Below are 23,890 nucleotides of genomic sequence, written 5' to 3'. Positions count from 1 at the left end.
CCCCCTCACCCCACCCTGCCAGCCCATCTTTCACCCCACCCTGCCATCCCCTCCTTCACCCCACCCTGCCAGCCCATCCCTCACCCCACCCTACGATGCCATCTCTCACGCCACCCTGCCATCCCTTCCATCACCCCACCCTGACGTCCCCTCCCTCACCCGACCCTGCCATCCCTTCCCTCACCCCACCCTGCCATCCCTTCCCTGACCAAATCTTACCATTCCCTGTCTCACCTTAGCCCCATCCTGCCCTCCCTCATCCCATTCACACCCTGCTCTCCCCCACCCCATCCCCATCCTTCTCTCCCTAACCTCATCCCCAGCCTGCTCTTCTCCACCCCATTCTCAACCTGCTTTCCATGATCCAGTCCCCACCCTGCCCACTCACTTCATCCTCACCCTCCCTTTCCCACTCCGTGTTCAACTCAGCCATCATTTCTGGTCGCATCTCTGCCGTTTCGCTGAATCAAAGCCTGAAATCCATGAGGTCGCTTTCCCCAATATCTGATCATATATATTTTTGGTAGGGGGTGAACTCTCCAAAAACCACTAGAGGAGTCACTCTTCCCAAATATTGCATTACATATGAGAGTCCACCGTACAGTATGTACCGTGGATGTCAGAGCCATATCTACCTTCCTTTCACTATTTCTGAGAATTTTTAATATGGTGAGGGGGATGACCCCCCTAAAAATCATGGCGGAAAGTTGTATATAGTAGAAGACCTTTGCAGCAGCCAGACGAACCCACCTGAGTTGTTTCATTCTGATCCATCAGATAGCCTAGGAGAAGTTAAGTACACACACACACGCACAGACACAGACACACACACACAACACACACACACACACACACACACACACACACACAGAAAGAAGGAGAGAGAGGCTGAATCTCATTTAACGATATAGGGCCGATGATTATTCCATCCATCTTCGCAGGATTGGTAAACGAATAATAATGATGATAAACTCCAATCCACTGCCTTCTTTTTCTCAGGTACATGGATTCTCAGGTACATGGATTCTCAGGTACATGGATTCTCAGGTACATGGTTTCTCAGGTACATCGTTTCACAGGTACATGGTTTCTCAGGTACATGGTTTGGCCGTTGTGATCGAATCAGCCTGTCCCCTTTTCTGATATTAGTGTTCCCTGCCTGGTCACCATTCGGCAATCATTTCCTACGTATTCTCTGTCGCTGAGGATTAAATCGGATTCATTTTTTATTTTACTATTTGGTCCATCCTGGTCTACTTCCTACTGTCTTCCATCAGCAGGTATTCATCACCCAGACGCTTTTAATTTCGATCGTCCTTCGCCTCCAGCATTCCGGCCATCCATTCCAGTATGCATAACGGCAGTCTCATCTATGTGTTATGTCCATCCTTTTTTCTGACTTGGTTGTCATTACACTCCCGCTTGCGAATTGAGAATGGGCAATGTTTTGCTCGACGTGCGCGCGCGCGCGTGTGCGTGTGTGTGTGTGTGTGTGTGTGTGTGTGTGTGTGTGTGTGTGTGTAATTTCATGTTTGTGTGCGTGGTTTTTCTTGTGCATGTGTGTGTGTTTTCATGTGTGTGCTTTCCATTATATGCATGTGTTTGTGTTTGTATTTTTGTGTGTTAAGAAACATTTTGTTGTAGAGAACGTGTTATATTTTCATTTGACCAATCGATGATATTGGTAATGTTTTATTAATATGCCTTTATTAGTAGCGTATTATTAGTGATATTATTATTGATGTTCATTGTGAGGGAGGGGTTGGGGGTGAGGGAGGGTCGTGGGGTTAGGAGGGCTGTGGAATGAGGGGTGAGGGATGGGGTGGTTTGTGCGGTGAAGGGTGAGGGAGGGTTGTGGAGTGAGGGGTTGAGGGAGGCTTGTGGAGTGAGGGGTTGAGTGAGGGTTGTGGGTTGAGGGGTAATGGAGGGCTATGGACTGAGGGGTGAGGGAGGGTTGTGGAGTGAGGGGTTGAGGGAGGGTTGTGGGGTGGCGGGTGAAGGGAAGGATTAAGGGTTGATGGGAAGAGTTCAGGGGTGATGCGAGGGCGAGGGAAGGGATAAGAGAGGGGAATGGGTGCCGAGTGAGAGCAGAATGGGTTTGGGGGTTGAAGGGTGGTTGATGGTGGGATAGGCAAGGTTGAACAGGAAGACAGACAGGCGAGAGGGCTGCTGGTGAGACAGGCGGACGGGGACAGACAGGCGAGCGGGGTGAGGTTGAGATGGGCAGAGGGGGACGGAGGGATGAAGGGTAGGTTAGGATGGACACCGAAGTGCAGACTGACAGACGAAGGACGTGAGGGGTGAAGAGTTAGACGGGTGGTAAGATTGGCAGGGGGAGGCAGACAGACGTACAGACGGGGAGGTGGGGTGGCGGTGTAAGGGGAGATGGGCGGGACCCGGTATCATGAACAGCTTCCGGTGGGGTTGGTGTCAGTAGAGACTTGGGTCAACCCATGGCTCTCCTTAACCCCACCACCCCGCCTCTGCTCCAACCCCAACCTTATCACCGTATTCTCATCGACCTAGCAAACTTCTTAACACCCATTCCCTAGCTATTTATCCTGTATTTTAAAGTTTCATGATGAGAGCATTAATGTTCCATATGCAGAAATAAACTGCTACAGAAGTGGTGCCAAGGAGCTTTCCAACGTATCGATGGCACGGCCGTATTTTTCTTATAGCAGCCAAGGTTTGGGGCATAATGTATTATTTATTTCAGTCATAGTTCTAAAGACTGAAAACACCGGTGCATCATCTAATACACAGTCTCTAGTTACTGATATCTGATAAACTTAAACTTTCTGAGCATATTATCATTTCCATCTGATATTGCTTGGTATAAATTTTGGCACAAGTTGATTGATGATTGAATGATCTGAGTATGTGAGGATGATGATGATGATGATGATGATAATGATGCAGGAGACTTATTGAGAGCCTTGCCCTACATAGTAATCTGTGGGTCATGCTGACCTGCCCGCACTGACCCCAATTTGCCAGGCAACCAGGGTGAAGGTTTGGGAAGGGCGGGGGGGTGAGGGTTCCTCCTTGGAACCTCCCCCTCCCCGCATCCCTATATCCTGATCCTAACTGCAGGCCAGTCAACACCTGATCACGGTTTATTCAGCTTAGGGGGCTAACTAACTATTCTTTTGCATACTAGAGTTAAATATCATCTTGCATGTAAAAATCCCATTCCCTAACACTGATAACAATCAAGAAAGTTCCAAATAGCCACTAACTGCTAAGCTGTTGAGGCTGGTGATTATTTGAGTGCGGTGAAGACGCCAGGGATACGCAAGAAGGGTGATAAGGTGGACAGGGGCAAACATGGGCGGAAAGGGGGGGGGGTGATGGTGACGGTGAGGGGCGGCTGATGGGGTTGTGTGTGGCACCAGGCTTCAGAACGCTTGTAGTGGTTGCCCTGCGCGCTTGGCATCTACCTTCACTCCATCCCTGCCCAGTCCTAAGATACACAGACAATTACTGTAAGGTCGTAATATGAGAGTGGGTTTGTAGTGCGGCCAAGAGACATTGTGCGATGGGAGCGGCGCGGGTGGCGTCGTTGTGCCTGGCGGTGGCCTGCCTGACGGGGCTGGTGCAGGCCGCCAAGACCAAGAACTTCATCAGGAACAACTTCAGCTCCCAGGATCAGTGAGTTGACTCTTCTGTACAGAAGTATATACGGTGCTGTGGATGTATGTGTGTGTGTGTGTGTGTGTGTGTGTGTGTGTGTGTGTGTGTGTTTTCGCTACAAAAGATTACTTTCTGTAACTTACGCAGTACGGAATAATTTCATAACCACACACGTCTCACTGACTGCCCATTGTTATTCCCTTGGGTACTTTGATGTAACGTATGGTATTTAAGCTGTACTGTGAGTAATAACTGTGTAATAAAATAAGTTGCATGTAAAACTAGTGCAAACATGTTACAGTATTCCGCCATCCTTCACAAATACAATAGTTTGAGGAAAGCAGTTTTTCTTATATTATATCTGTGTATACAAGGCCTGTCATTTATAATTCCATATTTTTGTGATAATTTGAGGATTAATAAATTTCATCTTTACTTACACCAGACTTATCCATGAGTTTCGGGATGTCCCGCTAAAGCGACAAAATCATTGTGTACAGTTTTATTGCTTAAAAGTCACAAGTTTAAAGAAAACAGACGTAATGGCTTACTGATTTAAACAAACGAATACGACGACATAAAGTTTACTAACAAAGTCAAGATCAAAAGTTTAAGTTGACGTTAGGTTAAATTAGAGATACCTCCGGAGTTATCTTAACATCGATTAAACCTTCTTGACTTTAATATGAGTTCATTTTGACTTTTGTCCCCCGCTCGAATCGGATTTTCGGTCGAAAGTCGAAGTAAAGTCAGGTTACATAATTTGATTTTTACCATTAACCCTCGCGAAAACACGACTGTGTTACTACGGCAGGTATTCGAATATTTCCGCATAAGTGCCGTGGAGGTATCTGGTAGAGTGGTTTGAATTCCTGAGATTTTATGAACTATGCAGTGTGTTAGTTTTGTTTTGTTTTGTTATGATGTAACAGAAATATTGTAGTACCATACTGTGTAGCAATGTATGTTAACTACTAGAAATAGATAGCTTCTCTACACAGAACTTATCTGTGGGCATGCAGAATACCAGAACCGATATGGTGCATTCAGGATAATTTTAATCCGATCAGCTGGAAGTCGCTTTTTTTTTCACACTGTTCTAGCTAACACTAAACGATATTAATCAGCTTAAGAGAGGCGTCCTGCGACTGAAAGGGTTAACCATGAACCCCTAACCCCGAGTTTTAATATATATATCCCAACTATCACTGACGCTGGAGGAGTTAAAAACGATGTTTTATTTATTTATTTATTTATTTATTCCTTTAGGGGATAGAGGACTGTTCTTTCAGAGCCGCCTGGGAAGAACACCTTCTAGTTTATGGGAATAAATTAGTGGATGGCAGGAAACACGGCACAACTCCGTGGGCTTCACGAATTATCTGGAGCCAGTGAGACCAGGTGGTGCGAACAGCGGTGAAGTAACGATGTATGTCAATCAGTTCTTAACAAGAGCGGAAACAACAAAAGAGTACTGGACCTAGGGCGATAATTGGCATCAGTTAAAGTACAAGTAATCTGTGCGAGTATAATATTCTTCCCTAGACGTGCGCTGCGATTTATCTTAATTTCTTGTCGTTGCACAGAATCCAGTCAAGTACAACACAGGTGAGAGTGCCCAATTAAGCAGTTTAGGATTTAGGTCCAGACACGATCAGCAACGTAGAGTGAAGTGGGGATGGTTAGTTGTGCCTTTGGATGCCTCATAGAGATCAAATATTGGGAACTCAGCCACCGAGGTTCAAAGAAACACACCGTTCAACAGACGGAACAGAGTTGAAAAATCTGCATTTTTTGGTGGCATTGTCAGTGTCTTACTTTAGTATCATTGGAATAAAGTAGTCATTTTCGTCAGTACCATTTGGCAATAATTGATTCCACCAGGTCAAAGGATTCAGCTTCGTTTTGTGGTTAGATTATTATCACCATTAATAGTAAACGACGCATCTCTGGCAGAACCAGCATCATAAGAATCACGTCTAAAACTACCAGACAAATTTGTGTTGTTACTACGAAAACCAAGTGTCTGAAGGTAATGTAAGGACAAATTTACTGCTGTTACAGCACTGACGGTCGCGCCGCTCTGTGCTGTGCTCAGCAAAGTACAGGTTTCTGAGTACCAGATAATTGTTTTTAGATGCATAACATAACTAGCACATCCTAGTAGCTGCAGCAGGACCAGGTGATGTATAGGGTCCATAGTTGCGATAGAAAATGTGTGTCAAGCAAATTAAAAAAAAAAAAAAAAAAAAAAAAAAAAAGTTTTCCATAATGGGATGTAAACTTACAGCTTTGATTCATTAAAATAATTTTCATATTTCAAAAATAATATTTAGTATGGGATTATCGGGTACTTCAGAATATTTCAGCAATGCTTTTCATAGGGCGGTTATGTCTAACCTTTATCCCTATACCCTCACTCCCTCTTTACTGATGGCCGCGAGGAGACCCATATAGTATCTGTACAAGAGTTATGTTAAAGTTAATTCATTTGATGGATGGGAAGGAAGAGGCTAACACTCGGTAGGATAGAGCGGAAAAAGTTGGGAAATGTCTTGTCCTGAAGTGAATTAGTACATGATGATGATGATGATGATGATGATGATGATGCTCTAAAATTTAGTTGTAGGGTCAAACAGAGCTCTAGATTTTTCGCATTCTTTCAGTGTGTCTGCAACTCTGAACTGAGATTTAACAGCCTGTTCCCTCAGGCCTAGTATACGTCCCACACCTTCGCCAGTCACTACTTCGGCGCTAATTCCCACAGTCCATATTAAATACTAGCTATTGCTGTCTCATTCAGGACTGATGTGAAGGTATTAACGGAGATGTCTTTATGACGTGTTAGGAAATCATTTGGAAGATCGGTAAAGTCTGTTCAAGTAAGCAGACTGTTTCCTGCCACACTCTAGGTTCAAACTCGCGTCCTTGTGCAAATCAGATAACTTCTCTAACCACATGTTAACCTCTGTGATGTTGATACATTCCAGTGCGTATTGTCGCCAGATAAAGGAGCTCCCTTACACCTCATCTTTACCGATTTACCTCTTTTTAGGGCTGGCTAATATAGCTTTGTACATTATTTATGCTGAGTATGATGATATTAGAATGATTTAAGTAACAGTCGAGGACAGCAAGGTGCAATAAGCAAAATAAACCCCTTAGGAAGAGGTGTAAGGGAGTTTCCGTAACCCACGAGAATACGGACCGTGATGTCAATGCAAGCAGAGTAATGATCCGTTTTCAAGGGACCCACGGAGACGGGGCCACTGCTGTAATAATCTCTGCAGCAGCTGTTCCCGTCCGTTGATGTATGGTATCCAGATCATGTCTTATCAGTGTTAACTTCAAGATAACACCACGATAGCATTGTTAATCACCATCACCATTACTTCACCACCATCATCGCCATCCCACCACCACTCTATAATCATCATTACAGTTACACCATTACCACCACCACTACCCCATGACCGCCATCACCACTACCACCACCACCACCCCATTCACCACTACCTCCACCCCCACCCCCACCATCCCTTCTTGCACAATGCCAGACAGGTGCACTTTGAGACTATCTTGTCGCCTTCCTGTGCGTCTCGGAGGATGCACACCTGCTTGATTGACCTCACCGCCACGTGTCTTACCCCCACACCTGCGCACGCCCACATCCCGCCTCATCCACCTGACGCCTCTCACCCACTAATCCCCTACCTCCCCAACTTTCCTCACCCTCCTGACCCCCCATCCCTCACCCACCCTAAATCCTACTCCCTTACCTGCCTCACCCCCTCCCCTCGCTTCACCCCTTCGCCTGCTTTCACCCCCTCCCCTCCTGTCCCCTCACTCCTTCATCTGTTCTCCCCCTCTCTCACCTCCTCCCCTCCCCTTCACCTCTTCACCTTCCCTCACCCCCTCCCCTCCCCTCACCCCCACACCCCCTCACCTTGTCTGATTCCATATCCTGCCCTACACCTCCTTTGTCTCACCTCGCGTCCTGTCTTGCGCCACCGGTTATCTAGGAGAAGCAACGACTTATGATAAAAGCTTTGAAATAACCACGCTGCTGAAGTTATTTTGGTACCTGCCTGGGGTGTCCCTCTCCTGAACAGGATACAAGCCGATAGCAGTAATAATAATAATAGTAATAGTAGTAGTAATAATGATAATAATAATAATAATAATAATAATAATAATAAAGTATACACATACATACATAATACATGCATACATTCGCGCATACATACATATGTAAGATGCCTGGGACTTAGGATAGACAAATATTTACAGGAGCTTAACTCATGGCACTCATTGTATGCCAAAATGCCTCTTCTTACATATTCTTCATTGTGGCCACACACACACACACACACACACACACACACACACACACACACACACACACACACACACACACACACACACACACACACACACATTATTTCCCCCACCCCACTCCCACCCTGCACTACTAAGCCGTGTGTCCCTATCTACTCTGCCAGGCCTCAACGAACCTTCTTCCCGCCGCAGTCCTTCAACCGACATCGAAGAAACTACAGAGTTGATGATGAGTGAGTGTTTCCTCCGTCACCTGGCTCAGTCACTTAGTGTTTAGTTGATAAAGGTGATAGCAGCTGTACATTTCATTAAATTTATTGGTTCATTCTGCCTCAGTTACAAGAAGTTAGTGGATGTTATACACACACTGGTTGTGTACAAATATCTAAAGATATTTCTCTGTTCACAGTCCTTCGGCATCCTTTGGTAGCTTCCCTGGATTCTCTGCGTCCACTGGCGGGTCTTTCCGTGGTGGTCAGTCTTTCAGGGGACGTAATGCAGGAGGACATAGTTTTATGAGCCGTGGAGGAACTGGATCATTCCCAGGTTTTGGTGGTCCCGACTCCTTCTTGGAGGAAGCCACGACGGTCCCAGGGCAAGCAGATGATTCCCACTCCTTCCAGTTCCCAGGTGGCGCTACCTTTGCCAGTCTGCGTTCAAGTAGCGGTGGCGGCAGCAGAAAAGGTGGCAAAAAAGGTGGCATCTCTGCATCATCAACCTTCAACTTCCCTGACACCTCTGCCGGCTTTGGCAATAGAGATGCCACGTCAGCTTTCAGCTTCGGCGGGTCAGCAGGCTCAGCCTTCCCTGGGTTGTCCAGCCAAGACCTGGGAGGTACAGGTGCTTTTGGTCGGCCACTGGGAGGTGATCTGGGTGAGGGCGGCAACAACGCCTTCAGTGGCACTGCTGACTTTGGCTCTCCTGGTGTGTTCTCTGTGAGTGGAGGAGCAGGCAGTAACCCTCTCTTTGGCTCTGGCTCAAGTTCCTACTTTACTGGGGGAGTGAGTGGTGCAGTACCTAGCAGTAGCAGTAGCAGCAGCAGCAGCAGCAGCGGCGGCGGCGGCAGCGGTAGTAGCGGCAGCGGCAACAACGATCTATTCAGCTCCTTCCTCACCTTCCCTGGCGCCAATAACAACAACAACAACGACCCCTTCTCGTCGTCAGGCATCAGCTTCCCCAATCATGGCGCGTTTCCGGGAGGCTCATCCAGTTTCTTTCCTGCCCCTGGCACCGGAGAAGCCGGCAGCTCCCAGTTCACTCAGTCCGGCAGCTTCCCTCTTCCAGAAAGTGTGAACGGCGCCTTCCCCTACCCTCTCCCGCCAGAGCTGCAGAGTCTTTTGGGGGAGTTCGCCACGGCATCCACCAAGTGAGTCATTCTTCTCACTCAGCGATTTCTCTGCCCTTTTGTAGTCGAATTTATGTTTTTTCTTACATTATAACCTTTTATTTAATTCACCATTCACGCCGTTCTTTCCCATATTAATGAAAAACACTTCAGTTCCAAAATTTTTCTTCTTCCTAAGCAATTACCATCTACACACAACCACTTCCACGTTCACTGGCCCTGCTGTTCTTTTACAGATTGTGAAAAAAACTCCAGTTTCGGAAAATTTATAAACAGTTACCACCTACACACACACTTCCCCTCTGCCAACCTATAGTTCATTCATTTAAATAATTGTAGATTTTCGTCCTTTCATCATTTTATTTTCTGTAACTCAGTGGCTGAATAAAACAGTAGCACGTCTCTACATCTTTTTACATAGGACTTCCTCGTGACTTTCACCATTTTCTGTTGTTAATCTCTCGTTACAGCTCAGCATTCAAGGTGGAGAGATGGCTGTGTTATGCCCAGTTAAAATGAACAGATTATATTCCCCTCTCTGTCCCCAGGCCTCCACTTCGAGAGACTGGCGAGGAGGACCGCGATAAGGTGTTCAGTGGGGGCGCCGAGGATGAAGGTGAGGGGGACGCTGCACATAGTATTATGGCGCGCAATCTGCAGGTGGTAAGAAGTAAGTGGTTCCTCTCTCTCTCTCTCTCTCTCTCTCTGTCTTGTCTCTCTCTCTCTCTCTCTCTCTCTGTCTCTGTCTGTTTCTGTCTCTGTCTCTGTCTGTTTCTGTCTCTGTCTCTGTCTGTTTCTGTCTCTGTCTCTGTCTGTCTGTCTCTCTCTCTCTCTCTCTCTCTCTCTCTCTCTCTCTCTCTCTCTCTCTCCATCGGGGAGTGAAAGCGGCGGGGATGGGCGGTAAAAGGAAGTATAATCTCACACAGCCCAGGTTATAAATAATATATCAGAGTATGCCAGCTTCTCTGCTCAGAATATCAAGATGACACCGACCGTAGATTGAGGTGAGACAAAGGGATTTTTACGTCCGCCAAGGAGGTTAAGTGTTTTGCCTCGGTTTGTCTGTCTTTTAACAACAGTGTGGAAGAACTTCGGATGGAATTGCACTAAATTTATAATACTGATTGGCGACCATCAGAGGAATAATTTATCATATTTTCGATGCAAAACATTAAGGTCAAGATCAGACCCACAAAAAATTAAAATCTGCTAGATGGACTTGCACCAGATTTGTAATGGTGACTGAAGACCATCAGAGGAAAAAATTATTAAACTTTGGGCGAAATGGGTCAAAGGTCAAGGTCATCATCGTGAAGAAAATGGATACCTATTGGCTGGAATTACACCTAATTTGGAATAATGATCGAGGACCACCAGAGGAAAAAATTACTAATTTTTTGGCGAAGTCAAAAGTCTAAGTTCAAGAAAAACATACGACACTAAATTACGTAAAATACCATGAATAAAGCAAGACATACATAAGATGAAGACCATAATGTCCCTTACAGAAAGCCCTTTCATTTCTTTTATAGTGTTAATGTATTGCAGTGAACTATTGTCAAGACATCAATTTGATGAACTCTCACACCTTGGCGGAGGTATGCACTCTGTGAGTGCTCTTGCTTTGGCTCTGCTTGTTTGTCTGTCTGTCTGTCTGCTAGCAACATTATGCAAAAACTCCCGGATGGAATTCTACCAAAATTGGAATAGTGATAGAGGACCATAAGAGGAACAAGTAATTAAATTCTGAGTGAAAGAGATCAAATATCATGGTCAGTGTCATAAACTTCATGGAAGGGAAATGGCGCCACATTGGTGGATGTATGTGCTTATTAAGTGCACTTGTTTTTCATCATATGATCCTCTGAAAAGATACATGCAGTGTTTTTAATAATACTTGCCCATATATTTTGGACAGAGGCGAAGAAGTACCACCCAGATATTTCCTGTATATCGTAGAAGGCAACAAGGGTGCATCATTTGGAAAATGGAAACGCCTTCCCTCGTACGTGTGTTGGGATAGGAACGTACGGCTGCAGACACATATGCAGCTTATAACAAGACACTGATCAGTTATTGACAGAACCAAGTAATGCAATCCTCGAAAATTCCCGAGCTTTTCAAAGTATTATGAAAACTTGAAAATGGTTCGAAACAGGAAATATCTGTAAGATATTAGTGTCCGTGACGTGTGGAGAGAATTTTCAAGGTAATCCAGGTTCGTGTGCTAAATTTGGCTCTTTTTGGCTTGTTTCAGCAATATGGTGGCAGTTTTTGGAAAAATCATTTAAATTAACACCTGTTGCTTTCACGTAAGCTTTCCAGTGACATGCTTGGGTCCGCTATAGCTTTAATCGTCTCTCAAAGAACGCACGTTAAGTGTTATGAGTGGTTTAGGCGTTCATACACTATTAAATGTCTGAGAGTTTTCAAACGAACGAAACTAGGAAGCGCAGACAGTCAGGTCATGAGAGTTGTTTTTAGATTATCTTAAGAACGCTGTAGTTAATTTGAATATAGCTGCACGTACAAGGTTTAAGATGTAGAACCGAATACATAAATAATGCTCGGTTGTCGCTATCAAAAATATTTTATTACAAGGGGGGCAAACTTAAGATCAAAGACGGCTTTATGTCAGGACCTTCCGGTGGCAAAGCAAGAAAGGATGCCTGAAGGGATTGGTAGTCTCTTGAAAAGCAAGAAGTGACTCAGAGCTTTAGGCATCACAGCAGACTCGTGAGGAGGGAAAGACACAGAAGTAATAGTAACACCACTGACTAATAAAGAATATATGTTCCAGTCAGGGAAAGTAAACTGGAGTCTGAAACCAGATAAACACGTTAGCAGATCCTGAGACAACTGTTTGATAGTTCTTTTCCAGATGATGGAAAAACAAATTGTGGTATTTTCAAAGTCTGTTATAATCAAGTATGTGTAAAATCAGCGCAGCTTTATAGACTGACAAACTGCATACCATCAGAGGCTGAACCGAGTGCTGTTTGGATTGTGAAATTTTGAAGGGGAGACTGTAATGTGAATTTTTGGGTTGACAACAGAAGCCTTTTATTGGTATTTTAGTGGAGTGCTGAACTCTTGTCGAGAAGTTAAGGTTTGTAGGAAAAACTGATTCATAAGGATTTCATCAAGGGTGGAGGATCACAAGGAATAAAAGAGTTAGTTGTTGAGGTCGCCAAAATTGCCACATGGATAGAATGCACAGATTTCGCGTGTTCACTGACTATCAGAAATATCAAAATAAAAATGAAACTCAGAACTAATGCAACAAAACAAAGTTATATGCCCAGGAATGCAAATGTAAGAAAATGAAGGAGTCGTTGTAGAGAAGACTTAAGAAAAGGGTATAAATGTTACGGGAAAATAGGAATTCAGGTGACCCAAGAGGTAAAATAGTGCCAAGGAGCCTCACTCTTTGCAGCAATGTTTCCTGGAGCTGTGGTCACTCAAGAAATTATATGGATGATCTGCAATGGGAAAATATATGAAATGATGACGAAGAGTAAAAAAAAAAAAAAAAGGAATCAACTTGATCTCCTTTCTCATTAATGTTGCAAACTTTAGCATCGTCCCTCTATCTGATGTACTTATCGTATGCATATTTTTTGTAAATGCTTGTAGGCCAAGTATGTGTATGTGGTTTTCTATATGCTAAATTGTATTTTCGTACATTTATTTGCTAATTATGTTACATTTATATACTGATATGTGTGTGTTATTTAGCCTAATATGTAGGTATTAACACGTGTACAGTATACTCGTTTGTTATGATGCTTGAGCGCGTGTTTCATGTGCAGCTATGTACACGTGTACGGATCAGTGTTTAGGTCTGCACTGAGTAACGATGCAGTATATATATACATATGTAACCTTAGTAAAAGTCACAATCAGAATCTGCTTCAGCTACCCCCACACTCTGCCCCAGCCAACTCCCTTCTCCCCCTCAACCCTCAGCCTGCACCACCAAGCCTGCCGCCCCTGCCAACGGCCGTACAGACTGCTCTACCTTCGCCGGGTGCCGCGCTGTGTGCTACCCTCGCTACGAGTTCCCAAATGGCGAGCGGCGTCTCTTCCTGGAGTGTGAGGACGGACAGTGGGTGGTGGCCGGCAGCACCTGGAATCAATTACCAGATTGTCAGCGTGAGTACTGCACCATATTTACTGCTCTGGATTCGAATATTGCAAGGGTTCTTAATTAGATCTCAGGGTAAGGAATTCTTCATAGTGGTGTACTTTTCTGAGATTTTTTTTTTTTTTTTTTCATATATATTCCTTGAATGTACAGTCATACAATTGCAAAGTGTTCAGTAGCCGAATACGTGAAGATGAAAGTAAAACCAGTTAATCATATATAATAACATAAGATATAGAAAGATTGTAGGTAAGGCCCCTAATGTTTGTTAGCTGACTATCCAGATTGTGTTTCCTGGATATTGTGACAGTGACCGAGGATAAAGCTGTGCAGTCTGATGAATGGGCTGGCGGGTATTCATGCACTTTAATACACAATCTTCATCACTTTTCCTTATTCTGTTTTCTTTGACGCCAGGACGAGCTTAACTTGCATTTCATTTTTTCTTCTTGTTTTTCTTTTTTTTTTGGGGGGGGTTCTCTGGTCTATACCGCCGATACTACCGATGAATTTTAATTCTGTTTATATTTTGTCTCAGTATTTACTCAGTAGCCTTCGATATGAAAGGAAGCGAGATTGTTCCCTGCACTGATCTTTCACGATACCCACTGTGTCATGAAAAGTTTTTATTTTAGTTTCGGGCAGCACTGAAAACTTAGTAATTTTACCCTTATTGTAGGTAGCTTCTACAATTTTGAGACACTTCTATGGCATTTTTGCTGCTTTATCCCACATGCATTTGTAGAGGGCATCTAAAACAGTGTGTGTGTGTGTGTGTGTGTGTGTGTGTGTGTGTGTGTGTGTGTGTGTTTCCATATAAAGTAGGCTCAAGAATTTCAAAGACCTGAATGATGAGATGCTGGATTTGTGGCCCACCTGACTGGGCAAGGTTGCTCACCATTTCATAGCTCTTGATTATGCCCACCTCAGTTTTAAAATGATATGGTGATCATGATTATGATCATGATGATTCATAAACATGCTAACTAAAAATTTTAGGACATAGTTACTTATCCATAAAATTGCCCAGCGAACTCCTAATGGTAAGTGTACTCGCAAGGGTGAGGACCCCTACTGTCACATCTCATCTAATGTAATCCCATCCTCACCTAATATAATCCCCGTAGCAAATGTAATCCTCCCATAATCTGATGTAGTCCCCTTCATCACGCAATGTAATCCCGCCTACAGCCATCTGCAACCCTGCGTGCCAGAACAATGGCATCTGCTTATCCCCCAATACATGCGAGTGCCCTGACAGCTGGGAAGGCCCCTCCTGTGAGATACCAAAGGCGCCCCAGCCTCGCCAGTGCTCAGCAAAGCCACCCACGCCTGCTAACTCCAGGATCTTCTGTAGCCGAGAGTGAGTTATATATCTGAGAGTGAGTTATAGATCCGAGAATGAGTTATAGACCTGAGAGTTAGTAATAAGGTGGTTCAGTAAATCCTGGTTATGTGTTAGTGGGGTGCCAAAATATCACGACATTTTCCACACATTTGTTGCTGTGAATTAGACTTAGTGAGCATCAGTAAAGCTTCTTATCAGGACTATGCATGGAAATTACTGTGGAATGAACAGTAGAAAGTAAGGAAACAATTTATAACAAAAATAAAGAAAGGCAGTATATAGGGCGAACTTGCTGCACTATAGTATCTGAGAGTAAGAAGACATAGAGAAACCTATCAGTTTTTGACATTAATCTCTAATGGATATGACCGTAATAGAATCTGCCTGACCTACCTGTGTGATTGCTGTAATAGTATGTGGGTTGCAGCCTAATCACATCCCTTAATTATAGGTATTCCATAAATTGTCATCAGTAATTAGGGGCATAATTACATCTATACGCTTCCTTCTTCCGTTGTTCGGGTCTTTCATTTATTTTCACTATTCACCAACTGTCACAGCTCTCTTTACCATCATCATTATCATCATCATCATCATCATCATCGGTAATTGTGATACCCGCTGCAGTGAGTGTATGGCGAGGTGTCACGAGGGCTACCACTTTGAGCTGGGCACGTCACGCATGAGCTTCGAGTGTGTGGATGGCCAGTGGGTCACCAAGCAGGCCAGGTGGGCGGGACAGACGCTCGACTGTGAGCGTGAGTATACCACGCCTGTTAACATTTGTGCTAAACTTTTTTTTTTTTTTTTTTTTTTTCCTGAGTAGTAAGAGCAGAATTTCCCCAGTGATTTTTTTTTTTTTTAATGACTGGGCTAGTTTTAACCGACAAAAAAGTATTTTCCTCACATAATGAAGATTTAATTTGCAAGAAGATTAAAGAAACCTTAATAGATTCTGCATTGCCCTCTCCTTGTTCTTCCTGGAGTCTGGGAGTTAGTGTCAGGGGTATCACAATAACTTTTGCTCTGCAAAGTGTGATCGCTATGCATTGAAACTCCACTTTTAACCTTTGTGTAGGTGTCCTGGCAGACTTCTTGAACAGTACTATCATTCCACAGATGTGATGAGATTCGCAGGTAACAGGACGTTGTTTCATAAACAGACTTACGACCTATTTCCCATCATGACTGAAATTGGCCTTTCGAGGAGGGACTAGGAAAAAAACGTGCAGAACCTTCCCATATTTTTCCTCTTCCTGCAGAATTATTTATCTGAGTCTGTTTGTAGCTTGCACACCAAAAAGAGCCTAGTAGATTCGAAACGATTTATAACTACATTACTCGCCAGTCTAGTGCTGTTAAGCATGTATTTTGTTCACAACAAAATGTTCACACGAGAAAAACATGTTGCACACTCAGTAAAGTCGAGGCAAATGCAGGAATTTTCCTGTAGCTTGGTGCAGTTGTTGGTGTTTATTGATGTTTCGAGTTTTGCTGATACCGGCCCATGTTTGTTGATATCTTACTGGGACTCTAGACAATGGTGTTTTTATTCTTTTTCTCAGCCATCTGTGACCCTGCCTGCCAGAACGGAGGCCGCTGCATCGCCCCTGACGTCTGCGAGTGTACACAAGAGTATCGAGGAGAGACATGCCAGTACCGTGAGTAGAATAACAGTGCTTTATACTCCAACACTAACTTTATTTTGCTGTTTGTAGTACGTTATGCTTGTTACATTGTTAGTTTTGTGCTTTGATAATGCGTGCGTCTCTTAAAGTTTTGTATCTTGTTTATACAGTAGTTTTCAGTTTCAGGTTAGCATTCTCTCTCTCTCTCTCTCAGTCTGTCTGTCTGTCTGTCTGTCTGTCTCTCTCTCTCTCTCTCTCTCTCTCTCTCTCTCTCTCTCTCTCTCTCTCTCTCTCGAGTATTGTACCTGTCCCCGGGTCCATTAGCAACCTTGATTCTAAAAAGCTGTCTGTCTTTTTATATCTGTTTATATACTGTATATGTTTATCTGTCTCTCTGTCTATATATAATCTGTCTGTGTTTCTGTCTATCTATCTGCCCATCTGTGTATCTGTTTATCTGTCTGTCTAACCTGCCCTGTATTGTGCTGGCAGCCATCAGCAACTGTGACCCTAAAAAGCTTGGTTTCAACGGCGGGTACAACTGCTCGGGTGAGGGCATGGACTTCGGCTGTGTGCTGTGGTGCCCCGAGGAGGTGGCCTTTGAGTTCCCTGCAGCCGAGCGTTACACCTGTGATTACGCGTCATCCACCTGGTCACCCATGCCCATACCTAACTGTAATTACGGTAAGTACAAAAGAAGAAGCCCGTGTACAGCTGGGGACCGTGATGTAAACTTGACTGTTGTGGGTCGTACTCTAGCAAAAGACTGGGATTTAGCTTACACCTGTGATTACGCCTGCTCAGACTGGTCATCCATGCTTTTATCTGATGTGATTACATAAGTCAAGTGGTGGTGAGGGTCGTGTTGTGGGAGGTCAAGTCGGTGGTATGGCAATTTAGGTACCACTGCCCATGAAGTTGGACGGAGGTCATGTATTCACCCATGTCTGTCGGTATAATTGTCAGTTTATGAACAAGATACCGTATCTAAAAAAAGTTGTTATCGGATTTCAATGAAATCTGGTGGAAAGGTGGACAGTGGGTTATGGACCATTCCTATTCTTGTGGAATTGTGCCCTGTAGCTAGGCCGGTATGGGCGTGGGATGTTTTAGATCAAAACTTTCTCCAAACCAGACAACAACAACAACAGCATTAATGACAAAGTGTTATAATGCGCCACCTTTGTCTGTATGTTGTCTCACGGCATAGGGAATGGTGGTATTATTCACACTGTTTCCAGAAATCTTTCCTAAGCTGCATATCATCTGAGAGAGAGAGTGAGAGAGAGAGAGAGAGAGAGAGAGAGAGAACCTAACCATACCTCGCCTCTGCTCTGACACGTACAGATGCTCTGTTTGACCTGGACTCCCTTGGCTCGTCCCTCCCCGTCATAGTAGAAGAGGAGTCCAGCCACATCAACACCTCCTCCTCCAGCCATGCCGTCGTCACCAAGCTGCCAGGGTCCTGCTTCACATGGTCTGGTGCTCATTATATGACTTTTGATGGAAAAATGTACAGGTGAGTGAAAATGTATGGATGAATGGAAGAGTACGGATGGGTGAAAAAGTGCGGGTAAGTGAAAATGTATGGATGTGGAAATATATGGGTGGGTGAAAAATTACTGACGAGTGAAAAAGTACTGGCGAGTGAAAATTCACAGGTGAGTGAAAATGTGGCCTACAGATGTGGAAATGTTCGGGTGAGAGAAAACGTACGAGTAAGTGAAAAGGTATGAGTGAGAACCAGTGAACGATTGAGCAGTACAGGAAGTGATCCAGCTTCCTTACATTCACAAAAACGTGGTCACATAGTAACATTTTTGCACAATATTCATGTCGAGCACATTTCCAGAGATTCGGCAGTCTCAAGACAATCATGTTGATCTGAACTAACTGCATTTAGGCAAGATTTTTGGGTCAGGTACTGCTAATCAATATAATATAACCATATTGTCATACATTAAAACAGTTTTTAAAAATCAGGGTAATAGAACCATTTGGATATTGGCTGGACGAGTTCTGTTTACGAAAACATAGGTTCCTGCCACAGCTCAGGTAATACAATGACCAAATTTGTCCATCCCAACCACAGTGCAGTATAATTCCAAGGATGGTGCCAAGTGACATGCTAACCTGAACCTGGGGGATGCGGAGTAAAGAAAGGATGAAGGGCATTGGAGAACTCCATAATTTCCCATTTGCGTGGGAACTGGGCCAGAACAGGACAGTCTCAAGCTGACCTAAAACGGTCCTGACTGGACTCAGTAGAGAACTTGTCTGTCTCTCGTCCTTATGCAGAGAGGCGTTAATTACTAATCAGCTTTGAATGAAAGTGGCCTGCCGCATTCTTCACCCTTAAGACTGTCGACAGTTATAGCTCTGCAACGTGTGAAATTTGGCCCTGTGTTGATCTAACATGTGCCCAGAATTCCCTCTTCTATAATTTTGCAAAGTTATGCTCTTTCTTCCCGGGACACCCTGTGTATATATGTCTGTGTGTCACAGTCTGTCAATTCTATACCCTGACGATCACAATAACCTGCTGTGTCTGTGCCATTGCCAACAGTTTTGAGAGCTCGTGCCCACACACGCTGCTGCAGGACTCCACCCACGGCACCTTCAGCATCAACCTGAGGCCTGACCCTGACAGCTGCCCTCACCCCGATGCCCAGTGCCCCAGGGAGGTGCAGCTCTTCCTCGAGGATGATGAGTACCTCCTGCATGCCTCAGGTAGTACCCTACCCTACCCTACCCTACCCTACACTTTTATAAATGTGGAATGGTGCGGCCATGGCATCTCTGTTTTACTCTGCTTAAAAATTATGGATACTATAATGTAAAAAATTGCCTTTTTAGTAATACCGTGTACGATACGATTGTTCCTTCTGTACCTGATTAACCAATAGACTTTCTGTTTTTCTATTTAAAAATTATGCAGCTGATTCACTGTCATCGTTGTGACAGTGAGGTTAAATCCAGTTACATTTTATATCATAATATGATATAAAATGTTGACTGAGATAAAATGTTGACATAGCATGGCATAATGAGGATAAATCCAGTTGTTATTATGCTTTTATCATTATGATATATAATGTTGACATTGCACGTCTCCCACTGTAACAGAGGGCCCTGGAGGAGTGAGCCTGGAGTACCGCGAAACCAGCCTTGCCATCCCTGGCCAGATGAACGGCGTGGTGTGGGAGAGGGTGGCACACTTCGTTGTACTCAGGGTGGCTGGTCTTGGTCTCTCCCTCAAGTGGGATATGGAGGTGGGTTCTGCAGGTGTAAGTGGGTGGGTGATGGTGCAATGGAAGGATGGGGATGGGTGCAGTGGTAGGTGGGTGTGTGATGGTGCAGTGGGGGGATGGGGGGTGGATGCAGTGGTACTGTAAGTGGGTGGGTGATGGTGCAGTGGTAGATGGGTGGGTGATGGTGCAGTGGTAGATGGGTGGGTGATGGTACAGTGGAGGCATGGGGTGGACGCAGTGGTAGGTCATGAAGAGTAAATTGCATTGAGGAAGTGTATAAAGTGGTTGGGTTTAGTGGAATGCGTTTGTGGCATATAAGTATTGAGTGTTGTGAGAAGGGCTGAGACGTGAGTAACTGCGAGAGGCAAGTTGATCTAGTAGGAGGCGTTCGAAGCTGATGGGAAGAGGTGAGATGTAAGAATCCATTGAGGAGGTGGTGTGATGTAAGTATGATACGTAGGAGGCGAGGGAGGCTCCAGAACAGAAATGATTGAATGCAAGATAAGTATAGGTTGGAGCTCGGGCATATAACAAATTGACAACGTGTTTAGAGTCAGGAAGGCACGTTATATAGTGAAACCATGTTGATTGCTCTAGTTAGTAAAGATTAAAATTTGTACGGCAATGAAATATTATACCCTTCACCTACAGGACATCGTTTTTATTTAATTTTGCTACCTTCAGACGATTCTATTAGACTACTTTTTGAACAGGACCGGCTAGATGTAGCATTCATTTACATCTTCGCTAATAGAGGCCTCTTTTAAATTTAAGAAAAATGTCTGAGAGTAGCGAGAACAAAATAAAAGAATACTTCATGGAACTGAAGGTGTTAAACAAAGGCATGGCGATATTCCGTGTCCACAGAGCCTGGTGGTGGTGGAGGTGAGTGAGGCACTGTGGAACCGTACGAGTGGGCTGTGTGGGCAGCGGGACGGCCATGCAGACAACGACTGGAGCCTGGCTGACGGAACAACAGAGGCAAGCTTGACGGCCTTCCTCCAGGCCTGGCAAGCCACCACTGTTGGAGGTATGTATATGCGGCACATCATTAATCACTGCTTCCAAGCCTACTGTACACTCTCTACTCCTATACATTACCTACACTCTCTACTCCCATACCTACATACCCTACTCCCATACCTAGATTCTCTGCCGCTATACCTGCACTCATTACTTCCATATCTACATTCTCTGCTCCTATACCTTCATTCTCTGCTCTCATACTTACGCTTTCTGCTCTCATACCTACACTTTCTACTTCCATACCTACATTCTGTACTCCCATACCTACACCCTCTGCTCCCATACCTACACTCTTTACTCCCATACCTACATTCTCCGTTCCCATACCTGCACTCTCATATATGATCCTGTTTACATCAGGTTAAGAAATTTCTAGCTCCATTTCATGATTTGGTTTTTTGTCACGAACTTTGGTATTCTAATGGATGGTATTTTTATTCTTGTAATAACAACGCAATTTGCAGTAATAAAATGCTTGATGCCATTGTGCTGAGACCTTGCCTGAGTTGAATAAATCGTCTGGTAGCATTAATAATAAATTAATATGGGCGTCATCTGGACCATACCACTCTCTGATGTCCTATTTCTACCACCTGTGCCTTGTATCTGTCCTACCCTCCTCCTAACTCCCCATAATTTCATGATACAGGATGTATTCTTGTTCTGTCTTAACATCATGCTCATTTATTCTAGAACTGTTGTTGAATAAGAGATTTTGTTGTTGTCGAACATTGTAATTATAATCGTTCACAATATGAAGACTGTAATATGTAACCTCTTTGTAGAGTGGAAAATGTCTACCCTAACGTGAATAAAATCGTCGGGAGGTGGCAAAAAAGAGAATTTAGAAAAATCCCCGGGTTTAATGTGTATTTTGTGGTTCCCATAGAACGTTGCCTTGACCAGCCCCGCATCCGCCACCCCTGCAGCCGCTCTACATCCTCCTCAGCCGCCGACACCTTCTGTGCTCAGCTCAAGAACGACCGCAGATTCGCACAGTGTCGCCAGGTGAGCCACTACACCCACAGTACATTAAAATTAAACCATCATCATCATCATCATCGTCCAGATCTCTTTCCCACCAAAGATCTGGTACAGGAAGTATCTTTTAATGACTGTGCTCATCACACTAACAGACAGCGCCGTCCTCGCAACATACAGGATAGAAAAGGTGTAATGTATGGGCCACCCTTTTTACTAGTAAGTGAAGAATAAGTGTATGAATAAATAAATAGATAAATCCTAAGTAAATAAATATATAAACTTAGCCTTGCTTTATTAATCTGAAAGTATTAAGATTATACAAGAAACATGCAAATTAGTGACTGATAAACGTACGTTATAATATGCAGGTGTCATCAGGCAACCCTTCAGCACAGTGGAGTTTTTATTTTTCAGTACTGGAGTTGTTCCGACCGTTAATGATGACAGTATTGATAAACTGAGCTTCAGGTTATGTATCAGTAGCAGAGAATGGGCTACACTGGGTAGTTTTTAAGTTCTTAACTGCAGTGGTTTCTCTCAGGTGATCAAACTCTTCAAGTGGTAGCATGAATAAAATACTCAAGTACACCAGCCACAGCCAAAGGGTTAACCACTTTTGTCCAATGTAATATTGTTTCATTCTTGTCATTGCCAGACAGTTTGATACAGTGAAGAAGAGCACCTTGTTAAATTCTGAAGGTGATGAAGGTTATATCTAATCCATGTAGGTCGAAAAGTCTTCCCTAAGCTGAGTCAAATCCTCTGAAGGCAGCAAGAAACTTGAAAAATGTCATCGAAGTGAAGTGGTCATCTAATTCTTCCTCTTCTTCTTCTTGCCCTCAGGTGATGGATGTGGATTCCTTCGTGAACGCCTGCCGGTGGGACTACTGCCAGTGTGCATCCTCTGGGAGCTCCGAAGCAGAGACCTGTGCCTGCCACACCTTCGCTGCCTTCTTCAGGGAGTGTGCCGGCAGAGGTGTCGAGGTGGCGGGCGGCTGGCGCTCTGAGGACCTTTGTCGTAAGTTACTTAGAGTTTCTTTCTCCATTACGATAGGTACAGGCTGAGTGGTTAACAGTGCTAGCTTTTTTTTTTTATGTGAGGAAGAAGGAACCAAAGGCCGCGAGCCCCCAGTTATTGTTCCTTCTAAGAGAAAAACAAAATACTGTACAAGCTAAGAAGCTGTCGGCCCCGTAGCATTAAGATTTGAATGCTGGTACGGACAGCAGGCACTACTCAGGTGTCCAACCACCCAGTGTAGGTTTGGTACGTAAAATGAGCCACATCGTGATGTGGTATCATGGATAATGCTGTGGTGTTATATCCCAGGATAGTATGTGAAGAACCCACCACAGACTCAAAGGCCTTAAGTTACAGAGACGAGCACTGCGTTTACTCTCCTCATGACGTTTGTCCCCACGTTTACCCCTGTCTGAATATTATTGAAATCTAACGGAGCATAACCAAATTCTGAACTGGTCGTTAGGTGCCTCGGAAGGTTCAGCTTTTCATCAGACTTCAGGAAGATACTCACTGCAGTGAGTTCAGAGGCGATGTCTTTTCTCACTTTCAGGAAATCCAGAAGCGTACGACCACTCTTAGTACAGTACAGTACACTTTAGGTACGCTGTAGAGTTTGAAGTACATTCACTAACTTCTGGGCTCATTACTTATATTTTCCTTTTTAAGGTAGGCTTCGGTAAATAAATGTGTGAATAAATTTTCGGAATGAACATATTTTTTCCATAAGTGACTCTTGCTTTTTTTGTGTCCCCCTGCCCAATGCAAAAGTTAACCATTACACTTCAGAAACTGGAATTTCTGTAAAACAGTCTTAAATTATCTCCGGCAAGATGCATTGATGTGTCAGTATAACACTGCTAACACCATCCCACAGTCCTTAATGAGACAGCCCTATCAGTTATTCAGATTGGATGGTGGTTATAAACACCGAAGTGGTGACATGTGAAGGTATTTGACACCATCTGGTTCATTGAGCCTGCTGGATCGTAGGGAACGGACTTTCTGGTCTATCCCCAGAGTTGAATGTGTTGAAGAAAAATAATAATTTCCGTCTTCCATGCAGAAACTTGTTCAACTCTTAAGCTGTCTTTAACGTCATGTTCCCTTTGCCTACGACCTTCAGAGTTTTAAGAGCAATCTGTCCAGACATTTTGAAGTGAACTTTT

The 23,890-nt window shown here is 44.1% G+C and overlaps 1 protein-coding gene across 1 annotated transcript in view; it reads left to right on the top strand.

Annotated features, from left to right (window-relative positions):
• Positions 1 to 3,541: 3,541 nt before the first annotated feature.
• Hml (hemolectin) overlaps positions 3,542 to 23,890 on the top strand; it is a 183,121-nt gene continuing 162,772 nt past the window's right edge. Inside the window, exons 1-16 of the mRNA XM_080268005.1 lie at positions 3,542 to 3,654; positions 8,139 to 8,207; positions 8,384 to 8,928; positions 9,175 to 9,340; positions 9,868 to 9,935; positions 13,289 to 13,474; positions 14,658 to 14,829; positions 15,442 to 15,572; positions 16,380 to 16,475; positions 16,935 to 17,126; positions 17,790 to 17,961; positions 19,009 to 19,172; positions 19,569 to 19,714; positions 20,561 to 20,723; positions 21,609 to 21,727; positions 22,547 to 22,721. Of these exons, the coding sequence (XP_080124131.1) occupies positions 3,542 to 3,654; positions 8,139 to 8,207; positions 8,384 to 8,928; positions 9,175 to 9,340; positions 9,868 to 9,935; positions 13,289 to 13,474; positions 14,658 to 14,829; positions 15,442 to 15,572; positions 16,380 to 16,475; positions 16,935 to 17,126; positions 17,790 to 17,961; positions 19,009 to 19,172; positions 19,569 to 19,714; positions 20,561 to 20,723; positions 21,609 to 21,727; positions 22,547 to 22,721 (2,677 nt within the window). The remainder of the gene's footprint in view (positions 3,655 to 8,138; positions 8,208 to 8,383; positions 8,929 to 9,174; positions 9,341 to 9,867; positions 9,936 to 13,288; positions 13,475 to 14,657; positions 14,830 to 15,441; positions 15,573 to 16,379; positions 16,476 to 16,934; positions 17,127 to 17,789; positions 17,962 to 19,008; positions 19,173 to 19,568; positions 19,715 to 20,560; positions 20,724 to 21,608; positions 21,728 to 22,546; positions 22,722 to 23,890) is intronic.

The sequence above is a fragment of the Coenobita brevimanus genome, chromosome 26 (genome assembly GCF_032717465.1).
Source record: "Coenobita brevimanus isolate Jiangsu-jjx chromosome 26, ASM3271746v2, whole genome shotgun sequence".
In the NCBI taxonomy this organism is placed as follows: domain Eukaryota; kingdom Metazoa; phylum Arthropoda; class Malacostraca; order Decapoda; family Coenobitidae; genus Coenobita; species Coenobita brevimanus.
Note: the sequence above shows the minus strand (reverse complement) of the source record. Positions and strands in the feature narration are given on the sequence as shown.